The 22,664-nt window shown below is 38.9% G+C and overlaps 1 protein-coding gene across 4 annotated transcripts; it reads left to right on the top strand.

Moving 5' to 3' along the window:
- Nucleotides 1–2: 2 nt before the first annotated feature.
- Nucleotides 3–22,384, top strand: STX2 (syntaxin 2). 4 transcript variants are annotated; one of them, XM_075110331.1, is made up of 12 exons: nt 3–16; nt 3,755–3,852; nt 10,320–10,391; nt 10,889–10,988; nt 12,446–12,520; nt 13,448–13,521; nt 13,729–13,837; nt 15,579–15,652; nt 15,765–15,902; nt 17,296–17,406; nt 18,767–18,894; nt 20,297–20,437. In XM_075110331.1, exons 2-11 carry the CDS (start codon nt 3,823–3,825, stop codon nt 18,848–18,850), a joined length of 867 nt encoding a protein of 288 aa, XP_074966432.1. In that variant the 5' UTR covers nt 3–16; nt 3,755–3,822; the 3' UTR covers nt 18,851–18,894; nt 20,297–20,437. The 4 variants fall into 4 exon arrangements, with proteins under 4 accessions (XP_074966432.1, XP_074966434.1, XP_074966433.1 ...); XM_075110332.1 differs by lacking the exon at nt 3–16 and adding an exon at nt 3,660–3,742 and having other exon boundaries at nt 3,777–3,852; XM_075110334.1 differs by lacking the exon at nt 3–16 and having other exon boundaries at nt 3,670–3,852; nt 18,767–18,815; nt 20,297–22,384.
- Nucleotides 22,385–22,664: the final 280 nt, after the last annotated feature.

Below are 22,664 nucleotides of genomic sequence, written 5' to 3'. Positions count from 1 at the left end.
GTGGGGCGGGCGGCCCGGCCCGCCGGGATTCACACCCGTCCGGGAAAGGGCAGCGAGGGAGCGGCTCCTTCGTGGTGCGGGCGGGAGGGCCCGCACGCAGCGCTCCCCGCCGCGGCAGGCTCCGGCCCGCCGAAGGGCCTTCCGCCACCTCCCGGCGCCCCCGGGCACTGAACCCCTGGATCCGGGCAGCAAGTTGTGCCGCAGGGCCCGAGGTTTGCTGGTGAGAGCCTCTGAGGCAGGCCGAGAGGCTCCGGGAGCTCGGGAGCCTCCCCGTTAGATCATTAAAGTCGGATCATCAGTATCACGATGCACGATCGGCATCGGACAGCGTTTTAGTGTATGGGATCAACCAGGCAGCTGATGATGCTTTCCCTGCAAAGTTGAAAAATTGCATATAGTTATTTAGAAAACCTATTAAACTACCTCCAGCGCGGCTTAACAAAGTTCTTTTGATTCTTTAAAGGCAGCAGGAGAATTTAATTGAAGAGCTTTCAGGTAACGTAGGGCTTCCCTTAAATGTACCATACTGCCATTACATCCAGTTCTTCATACAAGCTGATCTCCATTCACTAGAGAGCAAGTTAATGAAAATAAAAGTTGTTCTGTAAACCCTGGATTTAGAACAGTTCTCTAAGCTCTCACATCCAAACTCCTGTGGGATGAAGTTGTTCAAAAACTGACCTTCAAAGAACAAAAGTGTTTTGCATAGGTATATAAATAGCAAGTTCATGGGTTCACACTGATTTTTACAGCCTCCAATTCTTTTTACTCCAGTATACTTAAACAACTTTTATGTGGTCTGCATAGAGTTTGCTGGTACACCCCACAAGCTGGAATAAATAAATAATTTTTTTAAGTATCTCTAGATTGAATTAACATAGAAAATATTTCATGGCAGGTGATCTATACAAACATAGCTTATTTCTTGTTCATTTTCACATAGAGGCAACATACACAGCAAGTTTTACAAGAATGGCTGTGCGCTGCTTTAATTTTTGCTTATTTGATAGTGTAATGCCAATCCAAATGTTGCACAGGATTTTCTTTGTTGGAAACTTGCTTGTTGAACTTGTTTTCCCTTTCTGGGACGAGTTGGGTTTGGGGTGTTTTAGCATTTTTGCTGATCGCCTCTAGGTGTCAGGAAGGGTGTTTTTCAGAATATATAACTCATCTTACACTTTCCTCAGCACAATGCTATCTTTATAAAACCCTTGTGAATTCCACCTCTCTTCTTGACAAATAGGCATGCGTTTATAAATAGGAGCCCATAAAGGCACATTAGTGGAGTTTGGCAGTTTTTAGGAACACAAACACAAACACTTCCAGGGTAAAAAAAGAGCCATCTGTAACTGTGTGTAGAACACTCAGCATACTTTAGAAACTTTGCAATATTGTTACAAATTTATGAGTAAACTACTTTTTTCCTGCAAACAAAATGGTAATCGTATTTGATACTTTAATTTGGAATAATTAAAATAGATTTTGAATTAAAAGGTCCCCTATCATACCATTTGAGCTCCTGGCAAATATTTATTTAGTTGTTACAAAAATAAATTACTTAATCGAATCTGTTTTTTATCATCTGCTTTATCATCATGTATAAGTAAGTGTTCAGTTCAGAGGATCCACAAAACGTCTGGTCCACGCAACCCCGTTCAGCAAAGGCAACAAAACACTTCCAAGCACTCACCAGCAGTGTTGGATCACTAAAAGATTAGGGTCCATTATGTAGCAGTAGGTAATGAGCAGAATATTTACTTTTAAAAGATCTTTACATCCTATGTCTTGACTCAGGTCAACTGTGAACAAACTTAGCAACTCGCTGACACAGATAAATGCACAAGGTAAAAGGCAGCTCTCAGTAAGTAAGCGAAGATGCAAATGAGGAAGGGTACAAAAACTGGACATAAACACGGTCACGGAGCTAAACAGCATATTTGAATATAACTGCTATATTAGTAGGAAGCAAAATCATTTTGTGAACTGTAAAAGAAGGCAACAATATATGCAGGCAAGCAATGAAAAGGAACATAATTGTACTTCCCAGTTAAAGCGGCGATTGCGGAAATGCCTCTGGAACACGAGCTCGGGCAGGAGTGGAGGTCTGTGCTCACTGGTGTTCAAGGCAACACAGGAAATCACACTGAAAGGTCTGAAGAGGAAATTAGGCACCTTCAGCACGGGTAAGTAAAATGGACCATCCAGTAGCAAAATTCAGTCAAAATATGTATTCCAAAGACAAACTTTATTTTTTCACTGAGTAAAACAAGTCTGACTCTAGGCTTCATTAAGAGACCACACTCTTGGAAGGTAAGCATTTACTAGGTCAGTGTTGAAGGGCAAGATATAGCTCTAATTTTTTTCAGAAAACAAAAGTTCAGCAATTTACTGTTATTAATGCAGCTTACATTGCTACTTCAGGATCTTTAAATTCCTGATCCAGCACTGGAATGAAATTCTTTAAAAACTTGAGGAAAATTATGCATTGGGTTATTATGTTCAGTATCCAAAAGTTACATTTTGAGAATTTACAGTTGCAGACCACGAGGTCTAGAAGACAAAGCCTATGTATGATAGGCCTGAGATACCAGTAATTATAGATAACTGACTCTAGTCTGAGGTAGTACTTTTCAGCAAGCACCTAAGAACACAATGCCACCGAGGATTTTCTGCCTTCCGTAGTATGTGCACGCTCTATTTCCTAGAAACTTAAAGACATGTCTGTTATTGTACAGATTTAGGACTTTGGCAGAGTTTTGGTGTTTTCCTAGTGCCCTACACATGACTAACAGGCAACATGCGTCGACACGTCTTCGCTGAAGAGTTAAAATAAGCCTATGGGTCATCTGCTCCACGGAATGGGAGTGTGCAACTTCCTTCTAACTTCCAGTTGTGACTGGATCACTCTTAGCTGTTCTGTGGGCGAAGAGCATGCTGCAAGCCACAGCTTAATGTTACGAGACGGCAAAGGGATGTGCCTGCGGCCTGCGATAAGCAGAAGCGTCAGCAAAGAGAGGATGCAGCCTGTATGCTGCGTGGACTAAACGTGAATTCCACGAAGTCCGATTGCAGCCTACCCACATCGCGTACCAGAAAAGCATTAAATAAAATTCAACTAACTTTTTACAACTCTTTCTCTCATGATAGTCCCCCAAAATTGCGTGCATTGTAATATCTTGGCTGGGCTACGTCCAGCAGCACTGCTTCCTCGGGGTGGGAATTCCCTCGTGGGTTCCTGGGGCGGCTCGGACACCTCAGTTCTCCAGTGCTTCTCTCTCTTGTAGCGCCCCTCTCGAGCACTTACGTGGCGACACTCTGCTCAGCCGCACCACCCCGACCGCTCCCGCACGCCGCTCCGCACACGCCAGCGCGGCTGCCCGCCCTTCCGCGGCGCCTCCCCCGCCGGGCAGCGGAGCGGCTGAGGCGCGGCTGAGCGCTGCCCTCAGGACCGCGGCGCCAGGCGGGCTCCCCGAGGGGATGGTTGCCGCGCCCGCCCGCGCCGTCCCCGGCGCTCTCCCCGCATGCGCGGCGCGGCCCGCCGTTACCCTGGCACTGCGCGGGAGGGGCGTGGCTGCGGCCGCTCGCACCGCGGAAGGAGAGCGGGAGGTGGCGAGGGCCGGCCCGGCCCAGCCCGGCCCGTCCGCAGCGCCCGGACGAGCGGGGAGGGGAAGGCTGGGCGGGGAGGCGGCCCGGGGACCGCGGGCCGGGCGCGGGCGGCCCTCAGCAGCGAGCCCCCCTCAGCAGCGAGCCCCCCTCAGCAGCGAGCCCCCCTCAGCCAGCGAGCGCGGAGCAGCCTCGGAGAGGCGCTGAGCCGCTGCGGGGATGAAGGACCGGCTGGCCGACCTGGCAGAGGTGAGGGTGAGGGGCAGGTCGGGAGCGGCGCGGCGGAGAGCTGGGAGGCTCCCGGGGCCGGGGGACGGCGGGCTGAGACGAGGAGCGGGACGGGAGGGGACAAAGGCGGCGGGGCGCGGGGGCCGGAGGCCGGCTGAGGTAACGGTCAGCGGCGGGAAGGTCGATGGTCAGCGGCGGGGCCGACGCCCGGGCCGCCTCCCGGGGCAGGGAGGCCGCACGCCGTTTCCCGGCTCCCGTCCCGGGCAGGGGGGCGGCGGGAGCCCGGGGATCTGCCGGCCGAGTTCGCGCTTCTCCGGTTTCCACAGCTCACCTTCCCCCGCTTCCCGCTGACCTCTGCGCGTTTTAAGCGTTCGCGTTTTCAATGACAGATAAACTGCTTAATACTTTTGTTTTCGTGGTGTAGTGGGCTAGATTAATCTGCTTGGGAACAGTTTAACCAGTAGTGCGTCAATAAAGCCATCTGCAGAATTTATTTGCCGTGTGTTTACAAAATGGTAGCTGGTTATGTTTATAGGCTTTTTTTCCTTTCCCTGATTTTTGCTTTGAAAACAGTATCCTAAAAAAGAAAGGATATTTGGAGGGAGGTACCGTCGTGTCCGTCTTCGACAGGATATGGCTTGGTTAAAATAAGAGGATATTTGCTCCTTTTGGTTTTTTTTTTGTCCTGAAAAGAAATGGAAATGGAGAACAGCAGTTCCTGTGATAGTTCTAGGACTCCACATATACGTAGAAGCTGGCCTGCGTTGAGCTGCATGCAGGTCTGGGGCTTGTTCATCTTAAAATTAAGTTTGTATTTCTGGGTTACAAAATGCATTTTGGAAGGTCCATCTCTAAGGGATGGGAATACCAGTCTCTTCAGAGTCGTCTTCTCCTGAAGGATGAATCAGCATCTAAAAAGCTTTTGCATTATTAAACAGTGGCTTTACCAGTAAAGATGTTTTGGAGTCTTAACAAAGAAATGTGTAACTTCTTTCAGGTGTACTTCTTCCCTTTGCCTGTTTCTAAACATGTCCAGGTTATAGGAATATGTGCCAAATTTCAGGGATGGTGCACGCTTTCCAGAAAGAGGAAGCAGCAAACAGTGATCTGAACTTGCTTTTTAATTTATACTCTTAAACACGGAGACTTCATTCTGATTGAGGGGAAGCACCGGTAGTCTCTTGCATGGGTATTTAAAAAACAAAACAAAAAAACCCCCAAGCCCTACCTTATCCACCCCCCCCCCCACCCCCTTAGATATTGTTAAACGTTTTTAAAGCAATTTTGCATAGGGGCTTTTAAGCCACCTTTAGTATTTGACATCTGAAAATGTTACCGTGCTGCAACAAGTTACTGCTTGAACTGAAACATTACTTTAAACAGAATGGTCAATATTGCTGAAGTGCTTTGTATGTTCATCAACATAATTTTCAGTGCCTGTGGAATTAACAAATAGCTTAGAGACTTAGAATTGAAGGTTTCTTCTAACTTAGAAGAAAATATTTAAACATCAAGTGAAGGTAGAAGTAACTGAAGATCCAGCCTACGTTTTATTACTTAAAAGTGTGTAGCTGACACGAAGCTTTTAAAAGTTGTATATCCGAGGGAGATGGCTTTTGTAAAACTTGATTTCCCCAGGGAACTTGTGGAAGTAGCAACCTCCATCTTGCATCTTTATCTGAAATATCAAAAAAGATCATGTTTTTGTGAAGTGATTTTTCCCTTACTAGTATAGATGCTTTGAACAGTCATCCTTGATCACACACAGATAGGACTGCTTTGAAAAGGAGTGAATAATCTGAAGAAATAATGTATTAACATTAATTTGCCTATTTTCCAAACTGTTTCAGTTTGATTAGTGTAGTTCCATTGTATTCTATTTGGCTAAATCATTAAGTAAAGGGTAGAACATATACTTTGTGGTTTTTAACAGGCCTGGGCCTGCAGAATCTTCAGGAATAACTACGCCTTGGCTCTTTCCCTCAATATAAGAATGTCATTGTGTGTTACCTCAGTTGTACCTTACGTGTAGGTTCCATCCACCCTGTTTCCTGCAAAGACCTGATGTGACACACAAGTAGATTAAGAGGTCCTAGAATTTTAGCCAGCCTACCCTGACCCCTTCTAACTACACACAGTATTCCCTTTAGGAGAAATGTAAATTTAAGTTTATGTGTCCTCATTTGTGTGTTCCTGGATTTTATTTGACAGCAAGCAAACTCTTTTCTCATTAGAAGTTGTAACGTTTTCCTGGATTTCCCTTTATCTTCATAAAGAAGAGGGGACAAATGTTACCAATGTTCGTGGTCCACTTTTGATCCTTTTGTTAATACACTGTATTAAGGCAGTTAAGCAGTGCTGAAATAGTTGCTGGAGAAATTGTTGAAGACATGCAGATTATTCAGCCATCAGATAATGTTGCTTCCTCTTATTTTCTAGCTAGAAAAGGCTTGTAAAGTACATGCATTTGCAGGAGATAGCAACCGTAATTGTATTTGTCCACATCCAGGGGGTTATTTTACTGTAGTTTCTAAATTATTTCAAACAAGCCAAAATGAACTTCTTTCAGCTGTTTGAGTTGTCCTTTAATACAATTAATTGGACAATTGATCAAATCGCAGACTGGTTTTATTTGTTGTGAGTTTAAATGAGTGCAAGATTAAAGGAAGAATAAAAGGTTCTCTCTGATCAAGCAAGCTGTTTTTCAGCAGTGGTTGACAGTAGATATCTAGGGAAGAAAAAAAACCCGGGGCAAGTACATAGCCATGATTGTGTAAAATATTCTCCCAGCCTTCAGTGGTTGGCTGTTCACAGATGCTTGCCCATCTTAAGATGACTTAGAGCCGGAGGATCTGCATTCAGACACTCAGTTCAGCACATTCAACCGGTGTCAGACTCTAATGTCCTTTTAAAGGTCTGTTAATAAAACTAATTCAAATTTTTTTTGTTATTGTTAAATCATTTCAGCAGTAGGATGTAAACCTTCTCTGCTTAAGGGTGATGTTTTGGATCTGAAGTTTGGGGTGTGTTGTTCATATGGCTCAAAAATTACCACTTGTTATGCTGAAAGGGATGCAGAACTATCTGTTGACATCTATTTTTCTTGCTTGATTGGTGAATCATTTTAAATACATGCTTTTTCTATTTCTTATGCTTGGATATTACTGAGGATATCTTAGACATATCCTTTGAAAAATACATTTATCTTTGAATGTAGCTTTTTTTTTAAACAAGGACCTGTAACTTGAACAGAACTGCAGTGATTTTTTTTGGAAACAATTCCTTGGGCATTGACTTAATGCCCCCAAAACTCTTTAGGAATGAGTAAAGAACCACAAAGTCACAAAAGTTAAAATTGGTAGAATTGGGTGGTATGGAAAAAAATGCAAAAGGCTTCTTTTCAGGAGGAGGAAAACATTGCTAAGTTCTTGGTTTTTTTCTCCCAAGTTAACTCCTTACATTAGTCTTTGTTCAAACATGGAATTTTCTGAAGATGAGCTGTGTATTTTCTGTGTCATAGCAGCGTAATTTCTTGCAGACGTTTACCAGATGATGTTTTTCTGGTTGTACAATAATGCTACTAAATGCATGTTAATGATTGACCTGCCAAAGCCAAAGCTGTCCAACAGATCTCCTTGGCCCTCTGCAAGCCCTCCTTGGCTACTCTCATATGAAAGAATTTCTTGAAACACTGATGCTGTAAGGAGAAACTCTAACACTCAACAACCCCCTCTTGGGATCTGGTGTGTTGGGGTGATGGTGGCCAGTTGTTATCCTTGCAGCCTGCGAATGCAGGTGATGTGCACTGAGAAAAAACTTGGCTCGATTGGAATTTCAGGGGCAAGTGATGGTCATGGGTTTAGGTCAAAAGCTGTTTTCAGTTTCAAAGTTAATCAGTTAATTTGGTAAGAAATCTCAAGCTAGCCTTATTTCTCCAATTCTGTAAGGCGTGGGAAATGTCAGAAGTTTTGTAAGGCATCAAGGTACATCCTGTTTGGAGCTGAGAAATTCTGTTGTCTGAATATCTGGATTCTGTCATATAAACCAGCTTTTGAGGGAACTTTATATATTTTATAAGTCTATGAATGTTTATGGAGTTGTATGACCCAGACTTTCAGTCCCAAGGTCAGAGTATGAGCTGCAAACAAACTTCACTAGATTGTGCTTGGCATTGACGTGAAACTTTTTATCAGCTTTTGTGATACTGCTTATACCGAGGAGGTAACGTCTAGGAGAAGGAACATATTTCTGCTAAACTTGATGACAAAAGCAAGCTCTTTGAATTGTGCGCTTGTCAAAAGAAGGCACATCACTTAAGTTGAAGAGAGTTAGCAGATAAGGTGTATTTTATGTAAGTGGTGATTTAAGATCGTAGCGACTAGAGGTTGACAAGTCACCAGATGTCTTTCAAGTGCTGATGTTCAGGGTAGGGTGTCCGTAAATCCTTCAGTAACTTGTAGACAGCAGATGGATCTGTCACTGGTGTCGTTGCACCCAAATGTGAAAGTGAAATGAATGTGGAACTGGCTGCGGGGTGGGTAGTCATGGTGCCTTCCTTCCAGCCTAGCATCCACAAACAGGACTTCTGTGTCAGATTTTTGTATCTTTCGTTTGTTTAAGGTTCTCTCAGGGTTTAATGTTTTACTAAGATCTTCTGACCAAACTAAAAGCTGACATGCTGAATATCTTAGCTGATACTATTTTCATTGGTTTTAGTTCAATTAACTAAATAGAGGATGTGGTTATAAAAAATTAGAACGATTATTCTTTACTCAGTAAATGTAAGCAGAAGGTGTTCTTTTGCAGGGATAATGAAATTAAATATCTTTAAAGTGTAGCTCGTTCTCAAATATTAACTTACAACTGGTAGCTTTGTAGCACTGCAGTCTCTGGTATGCGTGAAAGTTGGGTAACTTTGGGCACAGGCTTCCTTGCTTATTTGTATTAAGCAAGACTGTTAATTGATTACAGTCCCTAAGGGCAGATTCTTTAATACTGAATTCTAGCAATCATCTTCCCAAAAGGAGTAACTACAAAAAGTCTGTAATGGCACAGAGCGTTAGGAGTGATTGGAGGGTGGTCCAGGAAAGCCATAACACCTCAATTCTGTTATTTCAGTTGGGGCACAATGGTTCCTCATAGCATAAAAACCAGATGATTTCTGAGAAACATATTGCCATAGGGCTTTATGCACTCCTTGAGTTGGCAGGAACAGAACTCTCACAAAGTCTAAGTAATAACTTTTTGAAGATTTGGGGCAGTCCTAGTAGAATTTGATGTGTAGATCATCGCTGAGTATAACCTTCTTTGTTAGATCATAGCAGTGTTTGGCATTGAATTAAACTGCAGAATCATCATGCAAATAATCCACATCTCACCTGATTTAATAAAACTGGCAACAAAGGTCATACTGGGTAATAGGATCAGGGTTTAGGAGGAAGAAGTGGGTGTTAGGTGGTCAAAGGCAGAGGGGCTTGTAAGAAAAAAGGAGTTCTGAACATGAAAATTCCTTAATGTTACCCGTCTTGTAGGGTTTTTTTTCTAACAGATAAACCATTGACTTTATGGTAGAATAATATTTTCTTCTAATTTTGATTCGATGCAGTTCAAACAGTGTGCTCTACAGAGGGAACTAGAGAACATGGAAGCTGGAAGTCTTTGCCTTTATATGATGCATGTTAATTCCTTCTCTGAACAAACTTGAGTCTCAGTTACTGTCAGGATCCGTATATTCTGCTGGGCTGGCTCAAGGGTTAGGGAAGTGTGACTCAGGGAATGACTGTGTTGGGCTGTGTGTCCTGGAGATCTGTGAGAGCCTGGCAGCTTGAGCCTCTGCCTAAGGGTTTATCAATTATGCAGTGCATGTATACTTCAGTGTGGCATATTATGTCTAAATTGGTGTGGAGTGGCAGCCTTGAAAATACCCAGGGGCAAAACTAGTAAGCAGATGTTGATGGCTTTCTGTTCTAGCTTCCATTAGATGTTTAGCTTATTACATCGCAAGTCAGTGATCAGCACCCCTCCTAGTATTTCTTTGAGGGGGTTTGATCTACTGTCTCAGTATTTATTATTATTTTATTATTTGTGAAATGAAAGACACATAATATTGTTTTCAGTTCATGCGGGACTTGCAGTGGAAGTATCTTTATGCTGTGAGAGAGCATTTGAATGCCAAATCGTATTTTAGTAATTTTAATGACAGGTAATTAAAACTGTGGCATTGCTTACAGACTGCTTCTGTCCTGAAATTGTGCTTGGAGAAATACATGCCTCAGCATTCACACCTTCGTGGTAGTCAGGTGACTTTCTCTGACCTCTTTGCTTATTTGTTTTTAGATTGCAGTCCTCAGAAGAGGAAAACTTACTTTTTTTACTTTGCAGACTATTGACAAAAATGTCTATCCAGTAGCAATGTGGAAGAAGTAGTAGTAGTTTCAGAGCAGTATGCTGAGTTTTATTTCATAGATTTGTTCTGTTGTCTTTTACAGTGTAAAGGAAATGAAGATGGGGAGACAGTTATTGTTGAAAAAGACCATTTTATGGATGACTTTTTCCAACAGGTAAAGTTATAGTTTTCACCATGCATTAGATACTTAGTTTTCTTTCCATGCCTTTTAATTTCTATAATCAGGAGTAACAGTTCATTTACACACACACCCCCAACATGCTTTGTGATGGTATGCCAAATCAAATGCTGGTAACACTTCTACTTGTTTATTTCAGGGTATTTTGTGTCGGTACTGCCTAGAAGTGTTCTTAACTCCCTGTCGACAAGGAATTTGCTAATAGAATTTCAAAATCTTTTTATTAAGAATAGTAGCACTTAAGTTTTTGGCCATACAGAATATATTTGCTATTAAGACTACCTATTTGATATAAAGAATTTTAAAAAGTGCAAGCTGTTTAAATGTTTACATTTCTGCTGGGCTTTCTGTCAGATATTTTAAAAAGTTGCAGTGAGATACTTTATGGTTTTTATTACCGAAGTTGTGGTTTTTTTCTTAAATCTTTGCCCTGAATTATTCTAGTGGTTTCATTGACACTTCTCTTCCTCTAGGTTGAGGAACTTAGAAATAATATAGCAAAAATAGCACAAAATGTGGAAGAAGTGAAGAAGCAGCATAGCATTATCCTGTCAGCACCAAATCCTGAAGGAAGTGAGTATCACTTTTCTTAGATTTCAGATATATGTGGGTAGATATTATGAAATTTTTGTTTGTTTGTTCTAGCTACCTATAGGAATAGACCTTCAGGTGTTCAGAATGCAAAATGTACACTATTTATTTAAATATTTCCACATCTAATATTCAATTAATATTTTAATTTGCTTATTTTTACATTTTAAAAGTCTCATTTGAATAAATACATTTTCAGAATATTTGTTGCATCATCCAAACCTTTGCTAGACCAAAGCTCAGCTTAATACAGCATCTTGAAATTGATTGTGTCTTCAGAAACTTAGAGGCTACTTGCATTTCTCTTAGTCTGGTAAAATATTGAAGTTACCAACCGAAGCTCGCATGGCAGAGACATCATCTTCTCTTTTATTCTTCAGCTGGGGCAGAACCCTGTCTAATGCTGACAGTACAGCCAGCTGCTTTAGTGGTAGTAAGACTTCCACGCTGGAGCCCTATTTTTAGAAGCTGTAACCCCAAAGCTCAAAGTGAACATGTGCTTTCCGAACAGAGAGCTCAGAAGTTTAGGGAACTTACCCAGAAACATGGAACCTTCTCCGTCTCAGCACTTGTTAATTCAAGGCATGCCTGGGTTTTTGGGAAGTGTTTGAAGAAAGGGGAAGAAAAGGTGCTGAGATATTTTTGAGGACGGTTGCAATGCCAGCTTAACATTTATCTTGCTGAGGAAAACTCAGCTTTGGCTGTTAGTTTTTCCTTTCCCCCATCTTCTTTGTTTATGGATGGGCGTACGTTTTTTGTCTTCATGACTGCATGCAGTCAACGAATCTCAGGATTAATAAGGGTTCATCTGAATATTTAAAGTCTGTGGTCTAAGCTCATTTATCAGCTTGCGTTTGTGCTAAAAATTGTGCTCATTAATGCATCTGAACCGTGTAGGAACATGACATTGCTTGTAAATAACACATGCTCTTGTGAATCTAGTTTCTTCAGCAGACCCACTAACAGAGATCTAGTTATGTTCTTCATGAATACTCTGTATAGTATTCTTCAAAAAATACAGGTAGTGCATGGTACAGTTATGTTAATAAGGGCAAAAGCAGTGAGTCTGTGATAAACAGATCTAAAAAAATGGGAGATAAATCTGTATTTTCACTTGATAGACTTCAGTGAGCTTTCATTTTGACCAGCAAATGACTATTGCCCTGAAAGGGTTACGTTAAGAAAAAACGTGGAATATTTTATCACTAGGTTTAGTTGGTGATTTGGTAATAACAATTCCTAAGGGTAAGGGCCTGTCATAAGAAGCAGGAATCTGATAGTATGCTGTTATAAAAATCGTATTTAGATTACTTAGGAGTATAATAAACTTCTCTGCATGGTTGTACTGTATACAATTTGAGATTGTAAGGTAGAGGTGTAGATGGTTGCTGGCTCACTATTAATCATTAACAGTTCTAAAAATATATATTTTTTCAAAGGAACAAAGGAAGAACTTGAAGAATTAAATGAGGAAATAAAGAAGATTGCTAATAAAATCCGAGCCAGATTAAAGGGTAAGTTGTTAGGAGAAATAAAACTACTGTCCCTTGTAATGACTTAGGGTAGTAACAGCGTGAGAAACTTATTTCATTGCAGCTGAACTTCTAAACTTTAAATGCTACATTATGTATGCGTTAATTGTATTGTACAGCTCTTTTTAAAAAAGGGAACAGCCCCTCTCTGCGAACTAACGTACAGCCCATGTCAGTAACAGTATTGTCCCCTGCTCTACTCCTCCTTGGCAAGCTTCACCGCTGACTGATACCAGGTCTCAGCACAGCCTAGTTTGTAGAACAGGATAGAGCTTGCTTGCTTTCAGAAATAACCTAGAAAATTACAATGCAAAGTAATTCCTCTGTGTAGAAATGTATTCTGCACCTGAAATGCTGGTTTTTGGTCATGATGTTGTGGAAGAAGATTAACTGCAAAAAAAATGGTCTCCATGGCATAAATGTCTACGTAGGGAATTGCTCTAGAGCACCTACTGTATTTTAAATTCAGACTAGCTAATTTTGATGTGGCTTTCCCCTATGAGTATCTCTTAATTGTTTTGCTTAGATTTTGAAATACATTGAGTGTTTTAATGTTAATAGTTACAATTACTATATGCTTTTGTCCTTCCATAAACACCAGGGTATGGTGTTTATTGTTTAAACTGTAAGAGCTTCTGTTACGCCTTTTCTTCCAGATTAATAGACAGTACTGTGGCTCTGTTAAGAGTACTGAAGTAGTTATTGTGTTTTAAGATCAGTAACAATTATCGAAATTATTAGAGAGAGAGATCACTGCTACCCCTCTCCTCCCCATGAAGTTTTAAACATGCCTGTGGGGAGCTTGTACGAGGAAAAAGCAATCATTAATAGTATTTACAAAGTAACTGAGCTACACTATTAAATAATTATACTGAAAGTTGACTTGTAATATTCTTGTATTGTTCTTAGCTATTGAACAAAGTTTTGATCAGGGTGAAAATGCTAATCGGACATCAGTGGACCTCAGGATAAGAAAAACACAGGTATGATCACTTCATAAGTGTAAAAAAAATAAAAGAATTCCAGTAAATCAGAGAACAAGTTTCACTTTTCTGAAGTAGTATCAGAACTTCATGTTCTGTTTTGTGGGAATGTAAATACCACTGTTAGTTGTTGTGCGGTAGTATTTGCTGTAACAACAAAAGAAAATAAACGTTTTTGTTCCGCATTTTTAAATCCTCAAAAAACAGCACTCTGTATTAGCTCACAAGTTTGTGGAGGTCATGACGGAATACAACGAGACCCAAACTCTTTTCCGAGAACGCAGCAAAGGTCGGATACAGAGACAATTAGAGATAAGTAAGTGACCTGAATGCGCTTTTTTAAGAAGGTGACTTGTGTTATTAGTACCGCCCTTGTTTCTTATTACTTAAAGATGGTACAAAGCATCATACGTCTTGGAGATCTGCTTGAAGTGTGTGGGGGAAAAGAAACAATTTTATCATATGGTGTAAACTCTTCGAATCTGCTCAGAACAGTGGCAAAGAAAACAGAGAAAACTCACTAAATTTCTTTTATGTTGAAAATTATTAAACAAAGTATCTTTTTTCTTTGCTTCATCTATTTCCAGTGTTGCAACTTTAAATGAAACATTAAGAAAAGCTGTCTTCTGAAGATAGCAAGTGTTATTAAAAGCTATTCCAAAATTAACACTCTAAACAGGACAGCATCTCTTCTTATGCTCTATTTTTGTCAGTAAGAATATTTGTTAAATTCATCTGACATAAAATCAGTGCTGCCGTTATATGCACTCTAATCATTTGTTGGCTGACTCGCATTTGACTTATTTGATTTATTACAAGGGGTATTCGGGAAGGTACCTGACTCTGAACTAGAGCATCTATCATCTAAAAAGGTGTCTAAAAAAATCCATATCATCTTGTACCTAAAATTAGCCTTTTTGAATATCCCCTGTAAAAGCAAATACATTTATTGCTGCAATAGGAAATGCAAACAGAAAAGTTGGCAAACTATGAGAAGACTTTGCGCTTCATGTACTTCTCAAATTTGTCATTAGCCTCTCGTGCTAATGGTTCAATTCAGCATTTCAGTAAAGTTTATTGGGCAAGTTAAATTCTTATTTACCTATACGTTTGAGGGGAGGGACCCTAATACCTCAGGACATGGTTCTTTTAAGTTAATGTTGTTATGACCCAATTGGAGCCTTCGGCTTTTTCTCAGCACTAAAAATTTTATAGCAGGTTTTGCAGCATTCTTGGGTATTAACACCAGAAAGTAATATTCAAACTGTAACTTCCGTCTGATAGGACAGAATTATGTAAGTTATTACAGATGTTCAACTTCTTTTACATGGGAAAGGCAGGGATTTGATATGTAATTTTTAAAACTGCACAACACAAATCTCTTGAATGTGTTGTGTAACTCGTAACGCTTGCGTTTCTCATACCAGTGTGATCAGTAGGATTCAGTTCGCTTAAACGTCCGATAATGAACTACATCAATTGTTAGATGTATTATGGAAAGGAGAAGTGAAGGTACACTGTGGGTGATCATCTCCTCTGTGCGGAACACGACTGTAATCCTCTGTTAGTAAAATCAGATTTATGTAAAGATTTTATTGTCCATGCAGTGGTGGGGAGCGAGTAAATTAGGTGCCAAGTGACATGGTTGTATAGGTGATTGAGTGATATGTAAATACTCTGTATCTCGATTTCTTCCTTCTGAAGAGCACTACACTTAACAAGGTTCATACGTACCTTGTAAATGTGATCAAACTCTTCAGTTTGACACACACACAAAAAAAAACCCAAACCAAAACAAACAAACACAAACCCCCACCAACCAGGAATTATTCATCATAGCTTTGAATCTACGTTTGTTTTCTGACTATTACTTGATATTTCCTGTGTTTTTCATATGCAAAATGGCACTTGGTAATGGATAAATGCTACATTGTTTTATCCTGAAAAATGCTCAATACAAGAATTTGCTTTGAACTGTCATCCTTCTGGTATGGTAAAATTTTATGTTCAATAAAGAGTAGGTGATGGTATGTGAAGTACTGTTGTTTTTATCCTAGCTGGAAAGACCACCACTGATGAGGAACTGGAGGAAATGTTAGAGAGTGGTAATCCTTCAATTTTCACTTCTGATGTATGTATTTCTGGTCCAGTTATGTCTCTCTCCTATTCTGCTGCTTCTGCTATTTAGGAGTGTGTTGGCACATGCTTATTTATGTCCATATCTTTTTTTCATTCTCCCAAAGATTATATCAGACTCGCAAATAACTAGGCAAGCTCTGAACGAAATTGAGTCCCGTCACAAGGATATTATGAAGCTGGAATCTAGCATACGGGAACTACATGAAATGTTTATGGACATGGCAATGTTTGTTGAGACTCAGGTAAATGAACCAATTCAAACACATTAACATAAGTGGGATTCCCCCCCACCCCCACCCCCCGTCATCGTCTTTGAAATACACAGAAACAATTGCTTATATTCAGATAATACAGATTTACTGTGATTAGAATATATAAAAGTTAATCACTAAATGTACGATCTAGATGTACATGTCAGTTATGCATAGCATATACAAGCGTAGACTTTTTCAGTGGGCATACTTAATATTTTCTTCGACATGCTTATATTGCAATATGCTTGAACATTTTGTGCATGTTTAAGTAAGAGCAGCTCTCTCCTGGAATGTTGGCTAACACCCTGGGAATTTAGATTTCTCAGAGACATGGTAAAGGGACTACTGTGGTAGAACAAAATGGGCGTTAGCAAGGACGTATGCAACTCGCACATGATGCAAAGGTATGATTGCTGTTATAACTAATGTGAATGTAAAGGGATTTGCAAGTCATTCAAGTCATCTCTTACAGCCGTAAGCTTTGTCTTGACGTGTACGTAAATTCATTCTATTTGTCATCATTACGTACCAATTACCTAACAAAAATATTAACTTCTGTTCTTAAATTTTTTTACTTATGCAGGAGAGTGAAAAGAATAATGTTCAGGAGAGAAACTTTCCTGAAAAGGACTGTGTTTTCTTTAGTTGTTTTTTGAATTGGCTATTGTTCTAGAAGTCCTGCATTGCTTTGATATTAACTGTATAGCCAAGGCAAATTGGTAGCAGTTTTCTTTTGAATTAGAAATGAACAAAAGTTACTTGCGCATCATTCTTTAATGCTTTGCTGTTTACTGCTGCTGATTATTTCTTCTGATGGACAGAAACACAGGTAATAGACTTACTGTAATTTTTCACCAATCTTTGATTTCATTACCAAATTTCATTCATCATAATTCATTTGAATTTGTTATTGGCATTCTAGATCCTCAGTTCTGAGGAACTTTTGAAGTTGCTGCTATGTGTGTATTTTCTTAGCTAACTGTTGAACCTTGTGTCAAAATAGATAATATCCTTTCCCATTTCCACTCACATCAGGGATTCCTGATCTCTTTAGGATGTCAGTTTTAGTTTCAGCTCTTAAAACATACCTCACAGTCAAAGGTATGTTTTTGGGTGTTCAGTATTTGTTCCTGCAAAAGGGAGAAATATGCCTGCCCTGCCCATGAATGTTCCTTGTTTTGTTAGAACTTGGAGCCCTTTCTCCTCATTCCCTTCTTCCTTTGCACACCAAAGCAGAAAAAATGTCGGCCGCTAATATGTACATAATTCACTTGTTTAAAGTAATCGTTGATGATCTATAGCCTCTCTTCTCTTAGACTTATTAAAACAAGGATCTGTGGATTCCAATAATAAAATTTTTTCTTCAAAATTTCATTTTAAGGGTGAAATGATCAACAACATAGAAAAGAACGTGATGAATGCATCAGATTATGTGGAACATGCAAAAGAAGAGACAAAAAAGGCAGTTAAATATCAAAGTAAAGCACGAAGGGTATGCTGTCTTTCTGTAATTATGCTAGTCAGTATATTATCTTAGCATGGTATGAAGTGACCTCCAGTTTTAGCTGAATTTTTTGTTGTGTTCAGTCCTTCAAGGTAGCATGAATATGCACGTTTTACTTTTTTTATAGTTGTGATATTTAAAATTAGATTAGAAAAGATTGTTATGAATTAGTACATGACAGAGGAAGATTTACCAAAGGATTTTACAAACAAACAGTCATAAGTTGTTTGTTTCCCATAATCCAGAAGAAATGAGAACATTTCCAATGTGAATTAATTTGTTAAAGTTACTATTAAACATTGACATTACCAGCAGAGGACAGAAACTTCTTGTACTACAAATACGGATGAGCAGCTTCTGCACAGCAAAGGCTACATTCACAATTTTCCACGTAAAAGGCTGCCATTGCAGAGTGTAGAAACCCCGAAACAAGAATTAATATATTATGCTAGTAGGTAAATTCACAGGTGCTTCTTATCAACTACTACGATACCTTAAATTATTCAGATGCTAAATAAGCTTAAAGGGGTTTGGATCTTTATCACTGGCAAACTTACCTGGATTGATAGCTATAAAATCATGATGTTAGCAGGGAAAATAAAATTACTGGCCTTGCTGAATTAGGGTTACTTTTATAGAACTCCGTATTCTTTTCACAGATAACTACTTTTGTACTCTGGTAAAAGTACTAGATCGGGGGATCTTCCCTCTGGGAAGGGTGTGATGTTAAACCACGACACTCAATTTTGTGGACAAATTGAGTTCAAAGTAACGTTCAGGCATTTTCCATGGGCATGGAAACTTGCCTTGTGTTTCAGTATCGTTCTTCCCATCAGAAAGCCAAATACTGTATTCTTAAACTGCTAAGGAATTTATTTTTATATTTTGTAACAGTATGACTGCAGAGTGAGTGAAGTGTTCCTCTGACATTATAATTTCCCCTGCTGAGATGCTGTGCAATTTTGTGAGGGTTTTTATGGCAAGTTGAATTTGAGGGAGTATGTGTTCATATAGATAGACATATATCTACGTATAGATAACATGCCTGTTACATTAAAAAAAATTCTTCAAGAAATGTCAAAAGAGCCCACCTAATCTGTTTGTAAACGGTGTTTTTCTCAGGTTTGGTAATTATATAGGCGTTAAACACACTCGTTTACCTGTTACACTGTTCAAAATTGTTTGTTCTTATTCATGCAAGAATATACAGATACATTTATCTCAATTTGAGAATACTGCAGGCTTTAATAAAAATGAGTGTGGATCTATTAAAAAAAAATAAAAAGAAATGCAAATCTTAATGTGCTTAATATTAAAATAATAATAATAATACCTTGTTTTTTGACAGAAAATGTGGATAATAATCATTGTGTCATTGGTGGTGATTGCCATAATTGGTCTAATTATTGGTTTGTCTGTTGGTATTCAGTGATGCTTGGATAACCTCAGCATGCATGACTTCCTGCCAGTGTGGCAGTAAGTAACTAATCAACTAATTTTGCTCTTGTTTTGCTATGGTAACTTGTATTGTTCTACTAACCCTTAATATCTGTACAGTTAGTACTGGGGGGGAGGCTTGGGATGCATTGGGGGACGTTATCTTTGCATCCTTTAGACGTTCTATTCACGTGAATATTGAAAACTGACATCTAGTGGTAAGCTGCTAAATTTACAGAATGCAATCACTACATAAGACTCAAACACAAGGAAATGAGACCAAAAATCCAATTATTGTCTTGCAGTCCTTTGAATTTTTTTTTTTTATACTGGAAGTTCACATCAGCAAGCAAGCTACACTAAAATAAGGAATGCTAGTTACACTTGGAACATTATCTAATGGGGTTGTTTATGGTCTGAAGTAGAGTTTTCATAAAAGTACACGTCTACAATCAAGAAGTTGGCCATTATGCAAAATATCCTGAAGTTCTTACTTCAAAGCTGTTTCTTAATACTAGACTAAGTGGGAAATGACAGTGTATTTGTAAAAGGAAGTCTGCAAAGATTCCAACTGGAATTGTAGGACATAAATTGAGAATTCTTTCAATCTTCGGGTTTTTGCTATACTAATGTACCATTTCTTGTCAAGATAACACCTAGCCAGGCTAAGTAGAAAATAACAGTTAACTCTTCTGAGTCTAACAGAAACTCAACTTTTCCCATGTAGTATCTTCAAACTATATATGAAGCGCTATGAGCGGGGTGTCACTTCAGACAGCTAATCACGAATTCACTTTTCTGAACTAACAGTCTTTTAATGTTGAAGTTTTTTGTTTCGATGTTACAGTTTCTTCTCAGCTTTGGTTTATGGGCAGGGAACAGGATTTACTGGATTATTGGTTATATTCAGAAATACCTGACCTAACGCCAGACTTTGCACTTACCTAGAACCCATCTTTTTTTTTTTTCACTTGCAGCTCTTCTGAGCTATTACTTACATAATGCTTTTCTGATGTTATATTGAATTCCACTAACTGTGCAGTTGTAAAGGTTTGAGCAGGCTACAAATATTTATCCAAGGAGGGTGGCAGTAAGCAATGTTACTGTACTTAAACTTGACCTTGATAAGTAAGCGTTTGCTGTTGCATCTGTTTCTGTAGGTAATGATATGTACAGAAGTTGGGTGTGAATAATAACAATTATTCTGTGAAGCAAAACACAGAAACATTACGCAGATCGCTCTGTCATGTAACTATGGTTACGTGTATGTTAGAAGAGAAAGACTAACAATAGGAAATCATAGCAGTAAGTCATCTTCAGAAAGAAAATCCAAACACTCAGCTTAGGTATCAGTATTACTTTTTCTGTGGCTGTGCATGTATTTAAACAGTTCTGTATCTGACAAGGTATTTCAATCTCATCTTTTCTCTCTTTTTTGCAGAAATTGATGTTCATAATTATATGTGTAACTGTATTGCTTCTGATACTTGGAATTATCCTAGCAACAACACTATCGTAGCAAGTACATTCCAAGAGTTAGAAACCTTCAGAAACTCCAAAATACATCTTCAGTAAAACCAAACCTTTTTTAAATAAAGGATGCCTTACACTGTTCCGTGATGATGACCTGTCACTAATGGTTAAAAATGAAAACAAAATCACTCTTAATGTTTACTCATAAATTAAGATTGGAATGTATTAGGATACGTATGGATTTGCATCATAAACTATACATTTGTAAGACTGAAACTTGCTCTTAATTGTTTTGAACTAAAGTAACGTAGGATTTCTCGTATCTCAGTGTTACAAACAGTTAAATATGGAGTTGAGAGACTATTGAGTTTTGACTGTTTGGCTTATTTTCCTATTGCTAATATAATGCTAACCACGAATTGTAGTACTCTACAAACAAACTCTACAAAGCGCTGCTTTGGTTAGCGCATTTTTATGAGATGTAGCCTTGTCTTTAAGCATATGTCACCTTAACCTATCTAAGCTTTATACTTTAAAATTTTTTTCCCAAGAAGTGCTAAAATATTTTATCCTGAAAAGACTACTTATTTAACTGCCTAATGCATTACACTTGAGAGGAAGAAGAAAAAAGCTTTTTTTTTTTTTAAAATATTTTCTAGGGTTTTTTTTTTTTCAATGTGACTAAGGTTAATGCTTTAAATATTTCCTTGCCTTTATAATAAAAAGTTAGTTGCAGCATTTCTGGTAAAAGAATGCAGTGATGAAGTACACTGAATATGGACTTGAGCAGATAATTTTACAAATAACCCATGTGCAAAGGAGACCGATGGACACGTTTAGCCTTACTGTTCACATGAATGTGGTGAAAGCCACACCTTTTCTCAAGATTTCTTATTCAGAAGCTTGCTAATATTGGTGTATGAATGTAGCGCATGGGGAGAAACTCCCTCAGAAAAGCCTGAACCGTAACACATACTAAGACACTGATTTGTTAGACGTATGTGCGATATAACATATATGAAGTGTTTTAGTATACGTGTACCTGTTGTACTGCTAGCTTGTGGGGCTTGTAAGCTCGAGAGACTTCAAATGTAACCAAATAATTGCTTTTAATGTTACAGGTTATTTTTGTATTTAGTGTGTAAAATACATGTAACTTGAATTTTTGACTTCTCGTTGTTTAAGGAAATCCTTGTAGATATGTAGATATATTTACAATGCAAGACAGTTAGAGGAAAGTATAACGTGTGCCTTTTTAAACACAGTCTAAAACTACACTTGTCAATGTTTCCAGATATTCAACTGTAATGTGACTGTAATAACTCGGTCCTAAACGGTGGAATTGTTACACTTATGTTTTGTTAAAGGCATCTGAGATCAAAGTTGCTCAGTAAACTGTAATTCAGTCTGACTTAATGAAATTCAGCAAAGTTTACAATTTTTATTGTGTGTATGACTATTCCTGCTTTGCTCCCCGAACATCCTGTGAATGTGCTGGAGCTATTCAGATGTCAAACACTTTTAAACAAGGAAAAAAACGTTATTGGTCCTTTTGCGAGCCAGCCGTAAAGAAGCCGCTCAAAGTTTCGGCTTCATTAACGAACAAATTTCTTTACCTCTAAGTCCAGAACACTCCCTGATGTTTGTGAGGAAGTTTACATGCAAAGCAAGGAAAGACCGGTTGCCTTAGTACTCATTTTAGGTAAAATAGATTTTTATTCTATGGTTTTCTAGGTTTTTATCAGTAAATATTATTTATACAGATACACAAATTACATTGGGGGGAAAACCAGTTCTGCTGTTTCAGAGCTGGTTACCTAAAATGACCCCCAAAATCCCGTCATGTTGAATTTTTTTGTTTATAATGCAATAATTTGCCCATCAAGACCAGAAAATTGAATAGGCCACTCCGTACTTTTTACTTGTTATAGCTGCCTCGGTGGGTTTGTTTTAAAACAAAACCAAACCTGTTTTTCACATGAACCCCTTGTTCTGTTAATGTTGGAGGGGAGTAAATACCTTAACCTATGCACTAATAAATTCATCTAAGCAAGTATCTTGTGGCTATTTTTATATTCCTGATGTTATTGTGACCTTTGTGAATATTTGCAGTAAGTGTTTGAATAAGGCTGGTACGTTTTTACAGCACCGTACGTCAGAGAACCGATACCTAGGTCTTAAAGGTGGCGTATTTCCTGAAACTCCTCACCAAAAAAGGTGCAGAGACGATCAGAGTAGGTGTAGAGATAATTGTGAAGACATTAATGGGATTTGTTAATTTAAACTATGCCCGTGGGATTTTTGCTTTAATATTAAACTTGAAAAACGCGGGAATT

The sequence above is a fragment of the Phalacrocorax aristotelis genome, chromosome 15 (genome assembly GCF_949628215.1).
Source record: "Phalacrocorax aristotelis chromosome 15, bGulAri2.1, whole genome shotgun sequence".
Taxonomy (NCBI): Eukaryota; Metazoa; Chordata; class Aves; order Suliformes; family Phalacrocoracidae; genus Phalacrocorax; species Phalacrocorax aristotelis.
Note: the sequence above shows the minus strand (reverse complement) of the source record. Positions and strands in the feature narration are given on the sequence as shown.